The sequence below is a fragment of the Cibotium barometz genome, chromosome 19 (genome assembly GCF_041138505.1).
Source record: "Cibotium barometz isolate CiBa-2024 chromosome 19, ASM4113850v1, whole genome shotgun sequence".
Lineage (NCBI taxonomy): Eukaryota > Viridiplantae > Streptophyta > Polypodiopsida > Cyatheales > Cibotiaceae > Cibotium > Cibotium barometz.
The window spans coordinates 27,061,471-27,079,418 of NC_141064.1; the positions used below are offsets into that span (position 1 = coordinate 27,061,471).

The 17,948-nt window shown below is 42.2% G+C and overlaps 1 protein-coding gene across 3 annotated transcripts; it reads left to right on the plus strand.

Moving 5' to 3' along the window:
* The first annotated feature begins 16,194 nt into the window (after positions 1-16,194).
* Positions 16,195-17,581, plus strand: LOC147628391 (serine/threonine-protein kinase bur1-like). 3 transcript variants are annotated; one of them, XR_015268193.1, is made up of 3 exons: positions 16,195-16,390; positions 16,937-17,028; positions 17,128-17,581. XR_015268193.1 is itself a non-coding variant. In XM_086814166.1 (3 exons), the coding sequence occupies exons 1-3, from the start codon at positions 16,317-16,319 to the stop codon at positions 17,141-17,143; spliced, it is 237 nt and encodes a 78-aa protein (XP_086670292.1). In that variant the 5' UTR covers positions 16,195-16,316; the 3' UTR covers positions 17,144-17,581. The 3 variants fall into 3 exon arrangements, 2 of the variants coding, with proteins under 2 accessions (XP_086670292.1, XP_086670291.1); XM_086814166.1 differs by having other exon boundaries at positions 16,195-16,445; XM_086814165.1 differs by having other exon boundaries at positions 16,195-16,445; positions 16,937-17,014.
* Positions 17,582-17,948: the final 367 nt, after the last annotated feature.

Consider the following 17,948-nt stretch of genomic DNA (forward strand, 5'->3'; position numbering starts at 1 on the left):
CTTTACCAAACAAAAAAAATCCCAAATAATATTTTTGCCCCTCAACTCTACATCCTCGACCACCCACACTGCAAGCACCCCGACCTCATATCTATATCATGATAATCAATGATGAGTGCCCAAGAATCTTCTAGCCACTCAGGGATTCTATGATGGTTACACAGAATTATGGATCCCTAGACGGCCATCTCTAAAACCCAAGTGCAAAAAGCCAACTATGCCAACAAACACCAACCCTAAGACAAAGCTTCAACGTTGGCTAGAGTCCCTGACAACCTGTTACGAGCACAAGACTACTATAAAGGTAGCACTCACCTCTGGCTATCCAAGCATGCTGCTTGTGCTCATCCACCACAACTCCCCAAGAAGCCACGATAAAAGGTCCCACAACCACGGGTTCGACAACCCCAAGCACAGCGAAATCAAAGCACAAGGCTTCCACTGAAAGCTAAACTCAAAGGTAAGCTCACAACTCTAGCCATATGGGCCACTCAATACAAAACCCTCTTTAGGTGTGCTGACTAATAAACAACTGTCAAAAAAAAGAAGAAATAAAAAGAGAGAGTCTCTAGGTGATTAGGACCACAGGTACACCTTTTGCCCTTGCCCATGCATAACACCTGCAAATCTCACTAGGCTCTATCCTATGCACACACCGTATAAAGCTTCATCATCAACAGCCATCCAGGAACATCTCTGGATGGGGGGATCACGGTGGGCGCAAGCTTGGTCCTCCATGGTACGACTCATCACACCTGGATCTTCTTAATCACCCCTAGTGCACCCGAATAACTGCGCTTCATGTCTAATCAATCCTACCCAAAACTTCTTCTTCGGCTCAACACCTATGGATCCTCGACATCGACTACCACTCCTATCAACACAGGATCCCAGAGCTCCAATGATAGAAGACAAAGCATAAAAAGAAAAAGAGAGAACACCACAACTTGATGACTCAAGATCCACGGGAGCCAAGATACCCATCACAGTGTCTTGGACAAGGATTGAACATCGCCATCGAGATACAGCATCTCGGAGTGCAAGCAGTCTCCATGTGTGTTGCCTCCTATCAACACAGGATCCCAGAGCTCCAATGATAGAAGACAAAGCATAAAAAGAAAAAGAGAGAACACCACAACTTGATGACTCAAGATCCACGGGAGCCAAGATACCCATCACAGTGTCTTGGACAAGGATTGAACATCGCCATCGAGATACAGCATCTCGGAGTGCAAGCAGTCTCCATGTGTGTTGCCTCCTTGTCCCTCCAAAATTCCCCCCTCGCCACTTGCTTACTAACCCCATTGTTTTACTAACTCCTTGTCCCTCCAGAATTCCCCCCTCGTCACTTGCTTACTAACCCCATTGTTTTACTAACTCCTCTTTAATCATACCACCTACCACCATCGGGATACTGGTCATTAAGTATTCCATGCTAGTCTACTCATTCAAGTACTCTAACTCCTCTAATGAGGATGTCCCACCCCAAAGGTGATTTAAAAAAACACAAAAAACAAAACAAAGAGTACTATTGGGCACATACAAAAAAGCAAACTCAGTCAGTAATTCACTAACTTCGTTTCATATCTCAGTAACTCCCCCGTCCCCTCTCATTTTCGAAGAGACAAGAGAACTAACCAAGTGCGATAGTTCCCCGCGTGCCTCGACAACCCCTCACCGATCAAGGATGCGATCGACTTTAGGAAGGGGAGTATGTTAACCACATATTGGTTAACATATTCCTATGACAACTATGTCCGCACACTTATGTAATGGGCGCTCATGCTATATTGTAAATCCCATCATTTGATAAGGGAAATGCCCTAAAGATGCTCCCAAGGATTAAGCTTCAAAGGACAGACAAGAGGATCTTGGTCAGTTGGCCAAACCATAGAGAAAAGCCTTGTAACTATGTTTTGGACGTCTCGGGTCACTTACTCCCGGCCTAGTGGGAAAAGGCTTAGAACTATAAAAGCCGATTCCTCTTGTTTGTAACTCATTCTCCCATTTGTGCAATAGAAGTGGAGTGTTCTCTCTCTCTCCCTCTCTCTTGAAACTCTAATCTAGCATGTGTGGTGTGCTTAGGATTAGGGTTTGGGAGTGATTAGTGTTAATCACTTGTTCCCTCTTGCTTCCTCTCTGTCTCTCTTGCTTAGGGTTAGGGTTTGGGAGTGATTAGTGTTAATCACTTATTCTCTCTTGCTTCCTCTCTCTCTCTCTCTCTCTCTCTCTCTCTCTCTCTCTCTCTCTCTCTCTCTCTCTCTCTCTCTGAGGACTACCAACGTGATCCTCTTCCACGGAGATCCCACACAATCTTCGCGAGAGCACTTGCATCACCCGTTAGATTAGAGCAACTGGCTCGACGACAAGTGCAGGAAAACGGCGGTGAGTGACGAGTGGCGAGATGAGGGGCTACGTGAAAAGATGCAGGGGGGAAGAGAGCTTCAGCTCTTGCAAGCACACACACACACTCACAAAACCCTAATAGAGAACACACAAGGTGAGAGGCTGAAAATCTTCTTCTTCTCTACTCAACACTCAACACACCATATACAAAGATAAGAGTACACAATAATATGAAAGGTACTCAACCAATACATACACGGGTTCTCTATAGTGTGAACCCGACTAAATGAGCTGGCGCTATAACTATGCAAGTCTCTAGAATGGCTGTCACACAGCCTGTCATCCCAGTGGCCGCATATCACCCAAGATCTCACCAACCATGCCAGTGGTGTAAGTGTAGGGCCTATCCCCCAGGCGGGTCATCAGTGTGTCCACCGCCTCACTAGACGAGCTCGATATCTCAACACTCCCCCTCGAGCTCAACTCCATCTCATGTACACCAAGCGAAGCCCTGAATCTGCGGAGCTTCTCTGTACCCAATGCTTTGGTGAAGATGTCAGCTACCTGATCCTCTGTGCTGACATAAACAAGGTCAAGATCTCCTGCCAAGACCTTCTCTCTGACGAAGTGGTAGTGGACCTCTATGTGCTTCGTACGAGCATGAAAGACTGGGTTCCTGGCCAACTGTATACTGCTAATGTTGTCACAGAAAATGACAACTTGTCTATCCATTGATAGACCCAAATCTGCAAGTAGCTTCCTCAGCCAAGCTACCTCACATGCTGCCATAGCAGCTCCTCTATACTCGGCCTTTGTACTCGATAGAGCAACCGTAGGCTGCTTCTTGCTGCTCCAAGTCACAGCAGCACTCCCCAAAGAAAACATGAATCCACTGGTAGATCTTCTATCTGAGATACTACCAGCCCAATCAGCATCTGTGTACCCATGTACACATATCTCTGTCCCAGTCTCATAGAATAGTCCACAATGCAAAGTAGACTTCACATACCTCAGTATGCGTCTCACTGCATCCAAATGCGGTTTCCGTGGAACCTGCATAAACTGACTCACCAACCCAACAGCATAGCTCAAATCTGGTCTGGTGATCGTCATGTAGATCAAGCTTCCTACTATGCGCCTATACATAGTAGGATCCTCCAAGATCTCTCCTCTAAATCTGCACTCAACTTGCCATTCTGATCCAATGGCACAGAAATAGGCTTATAGCCTGTCATACCATACTTGGACAACATGTCCAAGCCATACTGTCTCTACAGTAATCCAATACCATGTGGTGACCTAATCACCTCAATGCCCAAGAAATATCTGAGCTCCCCCAGATCCTTCATCTCGAACTTCTGTCTAAGCAAGATCTTTACATCATAGATCTCTGCATCATGGTCCCCCGTAATGATCAAGTCATCTACATAGATGACAACCAACACAACCCCTCTATCACCATGTCTCACATACAGCGAGAACTCTGCATTGGCTACATGAAAGCCAATAGTGACAAGATATTCAGAAATCTTGTCAGACCATGCTCTTGGTGCTTGCTTTAAGCCATACAAGGCTTTCTTCAACCTGCAAACATGCTCGGGATGACCCACATCCTCATAACCAGAGGGTGGCTGCAACATATACACCTCTTCTTGCAAATCCCCATACAAGAATGCATTCTTTACATCCATCTGATGTAAAGACCATTGCTTTGATGCAGCCACTGCTATCACAACTCTCACCATTGCCATCTTGGCAACTGGGTTGAAAGTTTCCTCATAATCAATGCCATATGTCTGCGCATATCCTTTGGCTACCAATCTAGCCTTGTACCTGTTTATGCTTCCATCACTGTTATGTTTTACTTTATACACCCACTTGCATCCAATGGCTTTCTTGCCTTCAGGCAATTGCACTAAATCCCAAGTCTCATTTCCATATAGTGCATCCATCTCCTCATCCATAGCTTTCTCCTGACACACATTTCCAACAGCCTCATCAATGCATGTGGGCTCTACAACCTGCACAACCTTTGCCATATATGCGTAGTGATGTGCCACATAACCATCATATGTAAATCTCTGCACAGGGTTCTTCACTCTCCCTGATCTTCGTAGCTTTTCATTCATGGCTTCCATAGCCTTCTTTACACCAGGTGTTCTCATAGCTGGGATCCCAAGCTCCTCATCAAGGCTCATATCTGAGCCACTAGACTCTCCATCAACATGAGAATGCCCTGCAGAAATGTCAGGCATACCAAGGGGCTCAACCACTTTCTCTTTTCCTTTACGTGATGTACTAATCACATTTACAGGACTGGTATTATGACGCAGCCTGCCACTCCATGGTCTATCAATAGACCCACTAGATGAGGACTCTCCTGGTCAACTCAAAGACTGTGATTGCTGACCTGCATTTTGTGCAACCACACTTCCACTCACATCAGCCCCAATAGCTTCTTTTTCAGCAGCATACCAGCTGCTCATCTCATCAAAGACAACATCCCTGCTTACCCTCAACTCACGTGTAGCAGGGTTATAACACCTGTATCCCTTTTGCTCAAGAGAGTATCCAATAAACACACATTTTTCAGCTTAGTTCTCAGCTCATCTGGCACATGCACATATGCAAATCTGGTTTTCTGCCAGTAAACCTCTCCTTTGGAGTTACATCATGTATGGCTGCAGTTGGAATCCTGTTCATGATGTATACTGCTGTAGAAACAGCCTCAGCCCAATAGCAATGTGGCATATTCTTCTCTTCCATCAATGCTCGCGCAATCTCAGCAATATGCCTCTTTTTCCGCTCAGCAACTCCATTTTGTTGCGGAGTGTATCTGCATGTAAACTGTCTCCGAATACCATTCTTCTTCAAAAATTCAGAGAACTCATTGGAGAAGTACTCTCCCCCTCCATCTGACCTTAGGCACTTTACATATTTCCCTGTTTGCTTTTCAACCAAAACTCTGAAATTCTGAAAGTGAGTGAACACCTCACTCTTCTCCTTCATGAAATATACCCACACTTTCCTTGTGTGGTCATCAATGAAAGTCACATAATACCTGCAGCCTCCCATAGATATGGTCTTCGTAGGGCCCCATACATCTGAATGCACAACATCTAGTGCATTTCTGCTCACATATCTGTTACGTGGAAACACATGCTTTGTTTGCTTCCCAAATTGGCATGCTTCACATATTTTCTGCATACCTTCCACTTTAAATTTTGGCAACCCTGACACAATTCCTTTTGTCTGCATAGACTTCAATCTCTGCACATTTATATGCCCAATCCTTTTATGCCAAATGTCTATGTCTGCAACAATTCATGAACCATTTGCAAACATCGCAGCACTCATTTCAAGCATGTCTACATTTAATGTAAACATTCTGCCCACTCTGTTACCTTTTGCAACCAACCTGCACTTGTCTTTAAAATCTTCAACATAACAACCATCAGGGTTAAACCGAACCTGCAAACCCTGCTCAATCATCTGGCCAACTGAAACCAGATTCTTTGTTATGTTCGGTACATGAAGTACATATGCAAGGTACTTCACTTTGCCATCCTGCATAGACAATGGCACATCTCCAACATGGGCAATTGGATGAGCAGTGTCATCCCCTGTTTCCACAAAACCTGGTCTTTCTGGGTTTTTCATCTCCTTGAACCACTCCCCATGACTTGTCATGTGGTTCAAAGTGCCTGAATCCACATACCATACATTATCTTTTTGTGCTGTATCAACATTTTCAGACATGGCATTCACGACATGCTACATAACAAACAACCTTTCATTATCCTCATTATTTCTGCTTGAGGATGCATAGTTGTTTTGCTGTACTTTTCCATTTTGCATGTTAGCCTGCTTTTTATAACATTCTGCCTGCACATGTCCAGGCTTACCACAATAATAGCATTCACGTGCATCATTATATTGCCTCTGCCAATTTCCACGGCCTCTTTGACTCCCCCTGCCTCTGAATTTGCCTCTTCCACCTGCGTGTTATTGTTGTTGTTGATTCTGGGACTGTTGTTGTTGTTGTTGCTGCTGGCCATAATTCTGATTACCTGTTCGGCCACCTCCTTGACCGCGTCCACGGCCTCCTCTACCTCGTCCTCTTCTTGAACTCGTGTAGAAGATCTGTAAAGTTGGGAATGTTTTCCCGAGTCTGAATAGACGTCTTGAATGCCTTGTATTGTGGCCCGAGACCATGTAGACAGACCTCCACCTTATCATCATCATCTACTGACACACCAATAGATGCAAGGGATTCCACAATACCCTTTATCTTCAGCGCATAGTCATTCACAGACATGCTCTTTTTCTCCACAGTATGAAGTTCATTCTTCAACTGTATCTTGCGTGCCTTGGTATTTGTTTCATAAAGCTTTACCAAGGTGTCCCACGCCTCCTTGGGGGACTTGGCATCCTGAATGTGCCCAATCATGGTGTCCTGTATACTAATGGATAGCCAATACATAACCTTCCTGGCTCTTTGGTTCCAGTCTTTAAACTCTTTCATATCTGCAGTAGTCGGATTTGTATCCGGTATCTCTGGTGCCTCTTCATGCTCACCTTCTATGTAGTCCCAATAGCCTTTTCCCATCAGGAAATTCGTCAACCTGAACCTCCAAGCATGGAAGTTATTCTTATCCAGCTTCTCAGCCACAATCTGTGTTATGCCATCATTAGACATCTTGCCAAACACACAATTTTACCAGAAACTGCACTCTGGTTTTTCCTGCACAACTGCTGTTTTTTTCTGCACAGCGGTACTGCAGTCCACTCAAATGTCACAACCAGTGACCTCAATGTGTATACATACACCCAATGGCACCTGTTGACCTCTTTGCAGCACCCACAGTGTCCGCACAGTCAATCTGTCTTCCTGCAGTTCTTAAAACAGAGTTCTGCAGAGAATCGATGACTTACCCGCAGTGGTTAAAATCGCCTGCTTTCTGAAAAACGGAGGTCCAGACACGCCCGAAACGCGTTTTCGGCCCAGAAAATTCATCCGATAGGACATTATAGTTGCCCTATAGCTTTAATCCCGCGAAAAAAGCTCCTCAATCAGAGATCGTTGTCGGTGCCTCCCGTACAGCTCCCGACAAGGGTGTAGTCACCAACACAAATAGGGAAGAGTAGTTGAAGCTCTTACCCTCGTACCGCTTCCTATGGTTCTCTTGCTTGCAGCTCAGCCCTTAGCACAACCAGGCTCTGATACCATGAAAAGATGCAGGGGGGAAGAGAGCTTGAGCTCTTGCAAGCACACACACACACTCACAAAACCCTAATAGAGAACACACAAGGTGAGAGGCTGAAAATCTTCTTCTTCTCTACTCAACACTCAACACACCATATACAAAGATAAGAGTACACAATAATATGAAAGGTACTCAACCAATATATACACGGGTTCTCTATAGTGTGAACCCGACTAAATGAGCTGGCGCTATAACTATGCCAGAATGGCTGTCACACAGCCTGTCATCCCACTGGCCGCATATCACCCAAGATCTCACCAACCATGCCAGTGGTGTAAGTGTGGGGCCTATCCCCCAGGCGGGTCATCAGTGTCCACCGCCTCACTAGACGAGCTCGATATCTCAACACTATGGTGGAGCTCTTAAGCCATGCTCAAGCTGACGGATAGGCAATTTTTCACATGACATGTTAGGGTAGGGTTTCCTTAACATTTGGACCATCTTGGGATGAGAGGATATTTATCCTATATCTCACACCTTGATTCTTAGAGATTGGGGTACTTTATGGCTACTACGTTGGCCAAGGTAAGGTGTAGATGAGTTGAACTAGAGTGAAAGTAGAGGGCGGTTACATACATTGAAGATCTTTGAAGATACCTGCAAGGTTGATGATTATCCAGGTGATGGATTGTACCATGGGGGAGGCTTGTGCCCACCACGGTCCCCCCATCCAAACATCTACCTAAAGGATTGTCATTAAGAGGTTAATTGCTAGTACATGTGTGTGCACGTGCCATGAGATGCAAGATATGAAAATTAAATTGATGCTTTTAGTGAAATGTGCAAGTGACGTGCATGGGAAATGGAGGGAAGGTGTGTGTGTGTGTGTGTACTCCTCTGATCTCAAAGATTTCTCCAATGTAATTGCCTTTTTCTTCAACTCTCTTGATTTCTTTCGTTGACCTTTTTTTCACAGGTTAAGAGGAAAAAATCAGGGGCTTTTTCATGGCCATGTTTGGGAGGCTTGTGCCCACCACGGTCCCCCCCATCCAAACATCTACCTAAAGGATTGTCATTGAAGAGGTTAGTTGCTAGTACATGTGTGTGCACGTGCCATGAGATGCAAGATGTGAAAAAATAAATTGATGCTTTTAGTGAAATGTGCAAGTGACGTGCATGGGAAATGGAGGGAAGTGTGTGTGTATTCCTCTAATCTTAAAGATTTCTTCGATTCAATTGCCTTTTTCTTCGACTCTCTTGATTTCTTTCTTTGGACCTTTTTTTCACTTAGGTTAAGAGAAATAAAAAATCAAGGGCTTTTTCATGGCCATGTTTGACATTTAAGGATTTGGCTACTAACAAGATTGGGTTGTCCAAAAGCATGGTAGAGCAACCACTTATGGATACACCATTCAATTAAATTTAGGCAATGGGATACCATGGGCCAGGTGTACCCCCATGGTCACCCCACCCAAAAATATACCTAGACGAATGTCTTTGATGAGGATATAGTGCATGCACACTTTGTAGTACTATCGGGTCAAGCAAGTGACCATGGTGTTTGATTTGAATGATTTTAGCTATTTAATCAAGGAGAACCATGAGCTTCTGCAATGAAGTGCGTTTGGGTGCCATCACCAGTTTCATCGTTACTGCCTTGTTTTCTCATTGGTGATGACTGCTAGGTGCCTAACCTATTGTCCGCTATAGTCTAGACTTTGGCCAATATCACTTTTGGGGATAGATGACTTATACCCTAGGTTAGCAATGCGACCATGGATCTTGTCACATAGAGGCCCATCGGTATCGACAGGCTATCCTAGACTAGTTCCATCGTTGGCTAGTCCTATCGTATCGTTGAGTCCTATCGACCAAGGTCCTATCGTGTCCCACCAACTATACGGGTCCTATAGGGTACCATTGTTTAGGTCCTATCATTAACCAATCCTATCATATCATTGAGTCTATTGTATAAACCAAGGGTCCTATCACCCTCTTGAATGGAGATTCTAGGGACAAAATTTTAGAGAGTGTGACCTAAGCTAAATTCCAGACCTGTATGAGATCTGGGACCTCCAGAAAAAATAATCATTCTTTATAAACATATAAAAACTTGAAAATTTGGGAAAAAATCAATAAAAATATAAAATATAAAAACTATAAAGATAAAAAACCTTAAAAAATCTTGGCTTCTATGGGGAATTAAATCTGGCACTACACGAGGTGCACTTATAGCAACCCGTTTTACGAGTTCGAGAGAGCTTGAAGAGCACCTACTAAAGGTAGTGGTGTAGGGCCAGGATTCAATCTTGCTATCTTGGGAACACCTGAATTGAGTTCTCACACAGAATTAGACTCTTACGTGTCAAAACCAAAGTTTTGGACAATAGAGAAAGTTGAGAATTTACGCCTCGCGAGGGACCATGGATTCTAGAAATCCACAGGAAACAAGATTCAACACATAGGAGTAGGCTTTAGTCTAGCTCTAAGACCAAAATGAGCTCCCCAAAGAGCCACGAGTGACCACATGGGAGGATTAGCCACCCTTAGGGCTAAACCTGCTATGTCAGTAGAGTCACATCACCTTGAAATGATATAAAAAATAGCAAGGGGTGGAAATATATGTGGATCCTAAAGGAGGCATGAAAATCCACTCCTAAGGAGACGGGCTACCTGCATTTAGCTCATATGTGAGAGATGACGTGGATTGAGTTTGTAGAAGTAACCACACTATTCACGGATGCCCAGTTCTAAGACCTAGAGGAAACCAATGGTGTGGGTAGTAGCTGGTGGAAAAGAAAAATTTCCTTTAGTTTGTGTGAACGATAGGTTTTGGCCTGTTGTGGGTGCTGACTTAAGTATCCATGAATGGACAGGAGTAGCAAGATTAAGAGTGGTACTTGTTGACGTTGAGTGTATGGCTTGTTATGATCAAATTGTGGGTGCAGAGGTGAAAAGAAAATTTACCTTAAGTTTATGCAGACGACATGTTTTTCGCTTCACAGAGTACTAATTGGAAGGCTATTGGCCAAACCTTTTTGGTGGGCATGAAGAAGAGGTTTATGGCCGAAGCAGGGATAAAAAAGAGGTAGGTAAACCCACAGATGAAGAGCTATGGAAGTTTTTGCTTTCCCAAATTTGTCCTTGTGCTTGACATTGTTGGCGGAACCCTTTTGGTGGGAATAAAGAAGAGGCAGGTGAACTCACGGATTGAAGAGCCATGGAAGTTTTTGCTTTCCCAAATTTGTCCTTGTGCTTGACATTAGATTTGAGCCGGATTTTTTAATGTCTCTTTATTTATTTTTCTTGTGCTTGACGTTAGATTTGAGCCGGAATTTTTTGTGTCTCTTTGTATATTTTTCTCGTGCTTTTGTGCTAGGGTCATTTGTCTTTCTTTTCTTCCTTTGGATTGTTCTCTCTCTTGTCTGGTTTTATGCTTGTGGGCATCTTTAGGTCTATGTCAAATCTCTTTTTAAGGACTAGTTTCCCTTGTGTATATAAATATGTGATTGGTTTCCCAATCATGACTAGCCTACGTCTTGAATATAAGGCCTTCTTGAGGATCATGGTATACGACCCCCCTCTATAAAATCTCAACTCACTCTACAAATGTTTAGTAGAAGCTTAGCCCAAAGGTCTTAATCTTTACATCCTGGAGGATATGCAATGATTTAGTCATGTTCCTGTCACTTAAGGAGCTGATTGGGCTAGGTTGCCCTTGGGGCTGACCTTGGTAGTGTTGTGGCCTATTTTGTTACGAATAGATTTTCTACCAAGTCATTCATGCTCATGTCCTTAACTAGGACTCTTACTAATTGAGCTCCTTTAGCCATGTAAAGGCTTTGTATGATGCATCCATTATCTCTTGGTTTGGGTGGACAACTTCTACATCCTTATCTCGCAGAGGATTTGAATGATGTATCTCTTATCTCTTGGTTTGGGTGGATAACTTTTACATCCTTATCTTGTAGAGGATTTGAATGATGCATCTCTTATCTCTTGGTTTGGGTGGATAACTTTTACATCCTTATCTTGTAGATTATCTACTAGGTCTATTTCCTCGTTTTACAGTAACACTCATCAAAGATGTAGTATCTGTAGAGATGATTATGGAGCCTCTTGCTCTTGAGACTTATCATAAATCGATCGATGAGTGATAAATCATATAGGGGAATGTATCTCATGTGGAGATACTTGGTTCTAGTAATATAATGCTGCATTGTCTCTCCCTCCTCTTACTTGAGGTTATAAATCTATGTAGTTGGGACTCCATCTAGATCCAACGGTGGGTGAGAATTTCATAAAAAAGTTGTCTCTTAAGACCTCATAACTAGCCTTTTCAAGCGAGTTTAGGGACCTAAGCGTGGCTGACATGCTTTGTCTTCAAGGAAAAGTCCAAATGAGGTCCAAATGAACAAATCTTGGTGGGATCATCAATCCTTTATGGCCTTGCAAACTCAATCAAAATTTTCTAGGTGAATGGGTTCTCCTTGGTTCCATCAAATTTGGTCATCATCCTTGAGTTGTGGATTGGATTTGTTTTGCCCCTTTCTAAGCCTCTAGGTGTTGTGTTTGTGGCAACCCCCCCTCCCATTTCAAATAAGCATGTATTATCCATAGTCACTTGGTGCTAGAGCATAAGGGAGTGTTGCAAAAATCCCTCTATTTTAGGGGTTGAAGTTTCATGCCCTATGAGGTTAGGCTATATGATTTCTAATGGCACTTGTCCTATGCCACAACTTGTTGGCTTTGAGGTTGCAAGCTTGTTGTGGGCTATGTGAATGCTCTTGTGGATCCCTTGGATCTGAGGTAGTCCAAGTGGCTCTTTAAACTTCCCCTTGGACTCCCTATTCCTCATCCGAACGGGCTCTGAGGTGAAGAAGCTTCTCTACAATGGGCTCTTATAGAGGTGAAGAAGCTTCTCTACAATGGGCTCTTATAGAGAGAGAGAGACTGTTGCTTACACTGTGTGTGATTTGATGTTGAGTGTTTTGTGCAATGCTTGTCTTAAAAATAGTGTAACAAAAGAGACATGTCCCGATTGTTCACTGTAGCTGTGGTTGTTGGGCTGCTTGGTCGTTGGGCTAGCTTGGAATAAACCCATCTCATGATCAACACCAAATGTTTTAAACATGTAGTGTCCCATATGGTTTGAGCACTTCCTATGGGAGTGAACCTTGAGGTTGAGGTTCTTGGACCTAGTCCTTCATTGGAGCTTTGCCAATGATAAGGTGGTTCAATGCCCTACTTTTCACAAAGTTTGTAACATTGTTTATGGAGCTAGTTAGTGAATGTCGGGCAGCTTGGAGGACCGTGGCTCTTATTTTGAGGGGTTTTGTTGTTCCTCCCGCTTAATTTTGCATTTAATTAGCTCATCTCATCCCAAAGCTCCTAACTCGAGGTGGAACCAAAGGAGTCTTGTCTTCTTAATTGGAGATCACTCTGTTAAGTATTCATTGTTTTCTTGGGACTGAATACATGATGGTTTGAGGAAGTGTGGTTTGATGCACTATAGCCGAGTGTACTATTGTTTTCAATTAGTTTGGATTGATTTTGCATCAAAGGGTTTCACCTAAGTGAAACGGTCTCTTGTAATCACGTATCAAAATGAATTCAAACATCTATGTGCTCAAGCAAAAATAAATATTTTTTTTAAGTTTGAGCTTTTTTTTTTTTGGTTCTCACATCTCTAGGCTCACACTTGTAAACTCATGTCTCTAGGCTCATACTTGTAGACTCGTGTCTCCATTCTTACATTTGTAGGCTCACACTTGTAGACTCGTGTCTCTAGGCTTACATATGTAGGCTCATGTCTCTAGATGCACGTTTGGTGGATTTTTATATGAAATAGGCTCATGCAAGTCTAGTGAGCTAGACTCACATCATGCCCAGCTGGCTCACACGTAGACTCACGAATTTAGGCTACTGCCTATAGGCTCATGACTATCAACTCATGTATATAGGCCCATGCCTTTTGTGTATGGACTAGGCTCACGGATTTGTTTTTTATGAAAGAGGCCTACCTGAGTACACACTTTTTATGAATTAGGCTCATGACCTGGTTAGTGTGCAAGTATTGGGCAATAATTATACTTAACAGTACCTGAATAATTGGAAAGAAAAAGAATTTTCCTTAGAAATTGTAGTTGGTAGAGTTTGTATGACAAAGAATCTTAATAAGACATGGGTAGGTGTGCCCTTACAAGTCTTCAAGGCTCTATTAATTACCTAGTACAATATTAGATTTACCTACCTTTAGACTCATATATATATATATATATATTGACTCATGGCTCACATCATGTTTAGGCTCTAGGCTCATATATAAGTCGTGGGATTGTGGCTCACGTCCCCCACGTCTCCCACAACCAAGATGGTTTAGGTTGATTTTTTAAAGTTTTTAGAGTTTTTTTTAAACTTGATGGGGGTTATCTAGGTTCCTAATGTAGTTTAAGGTGATTATGCAAGTGATTAAGTATTTTTTGTTTGATTTTATATGCTCTAAGGTATCGATTTCACTATGCATGACCAAAAATTATGAAATACATGAACAAAAATTCACAACTTCCTTACTATTTGTACACCTAATGGAGCTCAAGGCTTATATTTTTGGAGTGGATTCAAACTTAACCACAATTGCTAAACTATTCCTTGGCTTAATGTAATAAGATCAAAGTCTACGATCTTCAAAATCATGTAAAAGGAGGCTAATGATGTCAGGTTTTCCCCTTCCAAGATATGAAAATAGAATGCCATAATACAAACAAGCTTCAAAACAAATTAAAAAACAATAAACTAAATACATCCAAGGCTTTAAAACCAAAGCAAAAGGCTAATGAAATCATGATTCCAAGATATAAAAATAGAGTTCCCTTATGCAAATAAGCTTTTACAAAAAACAACTAACTAAACACATCCAAGGCTCCAAAACCATATGTTTTTCGTAGTGAACTATGAACTAATCTACGAAGTGGTTAAGATGACAAAGCACCTTGTGGTAGGTCGAGCGAGTGAAACAATGTTAATCTATGAAGTGGTTATTAGTAGCAAGGTGTTACACGCAACACCTACAATCAAATGGGAGACAAAAACTATATCCAAGATACAATATGTGTACAAGTATCATGCATGTAGTGATCACGTTTAAGGATAAAGAAGATAAGATTGCAATCCTTTGGTAATGTAGAACTTTAAAAGGCACAAAGTTACTGATAAGTGAAAAAAGGGAAACGAGCACAACTAAAGCAAAAGGGAGAAGATGCGTACCACACAAAGCACGAAAATGGACAATACTTTTTGAAGGAGGGGTTATTATTCATAGAAGTTCCACACAACAAATTGACATGCTCATCTCATGCAGTCAATTAGTAGGTGTTTTTAAATTTTGTTTGTTCACTTTAGCCTGATGGTGGAATCTCATACCTTACCATGTTTTGGCCTATAATAAATGTGTGTGCTTGTATTCCATTTTCTAGCCTCTCGTAAATAATAAAATTAATTAGTCAATCTATCTCTATATTGTGGTTTTATCATGGTAGAAAGCCTTCTCTTTGAGTTTATGTTCGATCGTACACAATTGTGATAAGCCCTCGCTTTCACATTAAGGCTCTTCATTTTGTGTTTTCTTTCTTTGGGTATCTTTTATTTTTTAGGTGTTGTGTCTTTTCTTGGTTGATAGGGGGCATCAAGGAGGAGGGAGTATGGGAGAGGTGTTAAGGGTTATAAGTGTCTATCATTGTAATACCAACTTGAGGAAATGGAGGACATTGAGGGAAGGGGGAGGGGGGATCGCAGTAAGTTGCTCGAGGGATTGGGCCACACCACAATTGATAGGTGTTGTGTCTTTTCTTGGTTGATTGTGATGATAGGGGGCGTCAAGGAGGAGGGAGTATGGGAGAGGTGTTAAGGGTTATAAGTGTTTATCATTGTAATACCAACTTGAGGAAATGGAGGACATTGAGGGAAGGGGAGGGGGGATCGCAGCAAGTTGCTCGAGGGATTGGGCCACACCACAATTGTGAATAAGGGGTGGCGTGGTAAGGCACGTGTCTTTAGCTAAAGTTATGATGTTAGCCCATAAAGGGACTGCAAGATAAACTATGGATTACTTGGGGGTAATTTTATAGTTGTATGTAGGTTAGTTGCTCATAAAGGGGGGAGTGGGGTGGATCATCTAATTGCTTGGACTTGTAGATCTTGCAGGTCCAAATGGTCACTATCTACCATGAATATGGATTTGCTGTGAGTCCTTTTAAATCCGTCACCATACTTGCTTTTGTAGTATCTTCTTGCCTAATGAAATGTAGTCATATTCCCAAACCTTAACATGAGGCAATAGGATGTGCAAATGATGTGAATGAAGATAATATGAAACACAAGCTTGAGAAAGAATAAAGGAGGGAAAGTATGCATTGTCCTTTAGTGTATTAAAAACAATCCTTTAGTGCATTTTTCATAGCTCAATTTGGAAAAAACTGGTTAAATTTTGTATTGGCTTGAAATTAACTGATGATTTTGAGAAATTTAGTTAGTTTTTTTATCTAACATTGGGGAAAGGGACACAAATGCAAGATAAAGACAACTAACTACGTAAGGATTGTCCACAATATCCAATTGCAAGTTTGACCTAGTATCAAGTGAACATATAGTCCATGGAGTTTACTTAAAGGCCTATAAGGTACCTGGCCCTTCATGTGAAACCTCAAAATTTTGAAACGGCAAAATGGGTTTTGTGCGGCAAACCGACCTGATGCAGCAAGACCGATGCAGGTTTTGATGATGGAATCCACCCTTCCCTCTCCTGGTTGCAGTGGACCTCATGCTCTAGAACGCCAAGGGTACCTGCACAGCCTCTGTATCATCCATCGAGATCTCAAATCTGTCAACATTCTGGTAATCTTTCCATCTGGCCAATCTAATCCATACCTTACCAAGATGGGTGGTCTACACGCACATCTTAAAATTGCAGACTTTGGAATGTCCAAAGCCAAGCAGGCCAGCCCGAAGTACACCACAATTCAGACACGCACAACTGCATGAGGACGAGGTGTAAAGTGATCCCGAGGCGGTTTTTTATGAGATATTGACAGGAAAGTTTCCCTTTGAAGGGAGCCAAATACGCAGGAGAGTGAGGGGATTTGAGAGACCCAAGCTACCCCCATCAAGATTTGAGATCTCGATGAATAATGCGGAGGTTGTGCACGGGTACTTCATGCCCAGATGGTGGCTCAAATTGCAGGGTGTTGTGAAATTTTCATATGAAAAAAGCAAGTTTTTGGTTATAGATAGATGCCAGATCCATGAACACAAGTGATCAAGCTGTGTTTGCATAAGTTCGCTTTTCTACAGGCTGTCAGGCTGACAAGACAAATCTTTACCTTCAGGTATGCGATGACAGGAAAGTACTGCAGAAGGGCGATGTTTACAATTTTGGAATAAAAAACCACCACGTGGGCAGCAAGGTCTGGTTACATGGGTGAGACATGCATTCCTAGCTAGTTCATAAATTAGCACTATTGAACATTCATTATAATTAGCGGTCAAAGTTTTTTGAGAAGTGACGATATTAATGCAGGCAACTCCAAGACTAGGCGAAGGCAAATTAAGCAATGTGTGGATCCCAAGCTCAAGACAGATTACCCAAGCAAAGGAGTTGCCAGGGTGATTTACCTTCTTCAATTTTCGTTGATATTTTAGATTGAGAATCTTGGTATCCATTGGTCATATAGTATGTTCTCCAAAACATGCACAGAGAGCTTAGGGTTATTAACTTATACTTAAAGAGTCTTATGAATCCATCAATAGAGTCCAACAAATAGCATTAAAGTAACCTCACCATTAAAGCCAGATTATGTGTTTTGGGGTCACAACACTTTGCCACATGGATTGTGCAGTAGTAGATTATGCCAAATTATGTGTTTTGGGGTCACAACACTTTGCCACATGGATTGTGCAGTAGTAGATTATGCCAAATTATTGTCTCTTTGTATCGTTTCGGCAGTAGTGGTTGACCTTTGATTATGCTATAAATTCCCCTTGTAGTGTTTCTTTATTGAGTAGAAGGGACTTTCGTTTGCCACATTGAAGGAAATGCCATAAATATTATGTATTATGTTCCGTATGCTTACAAGATACCATGTTATCCACATAAGAGTAGATTGGGACCAATGTCTCTCCTAGCTTGGATGCCTGTCCTCCTAGTGTACCAAAAAAATTCAACTAGCTTATATCTAGGCAGAAAGAAGAAAGAAAGAAAGATTTTTTTATGTCTACGAAAGACCCAAAGGGTCAATGAGACCAAAAGTATAGTATGTGGATAATTGAATGCCAACAAAACATGAAAGGAGAAAATAGCTTGTTGTTACGTCCGTTGATTAGGGTAAAGACCTTCAGGTT

What these genes read in the sequence shown, in the direction of transcription:
- LOC147628391 (XM_086814165.1), top strand. Translation starts at nt 16,317, where the DNA reads ATGCAGGTTTTGATGATGGAATCCACCCTTCCCTCTCCTGGTTGCAGT. An exon ending in TCAAATCTGTCAACATTCTG is followed by an intron (nt 16,446 to 16,936) that starts GTAATCTTTCCA and finishes CTTTACCTTCAG; the next exon opens with GTATGCGATGACAGGAAAGT. An exon ending in ACCACCACGTGGGCAGCAAG is followed by an intron (nt 17,015 to 17,127) that starts GTCTGGTTACAT and finishes ATATTAATGCAG; the next exon opens with GCAACTCCAAGACTAGGCGA.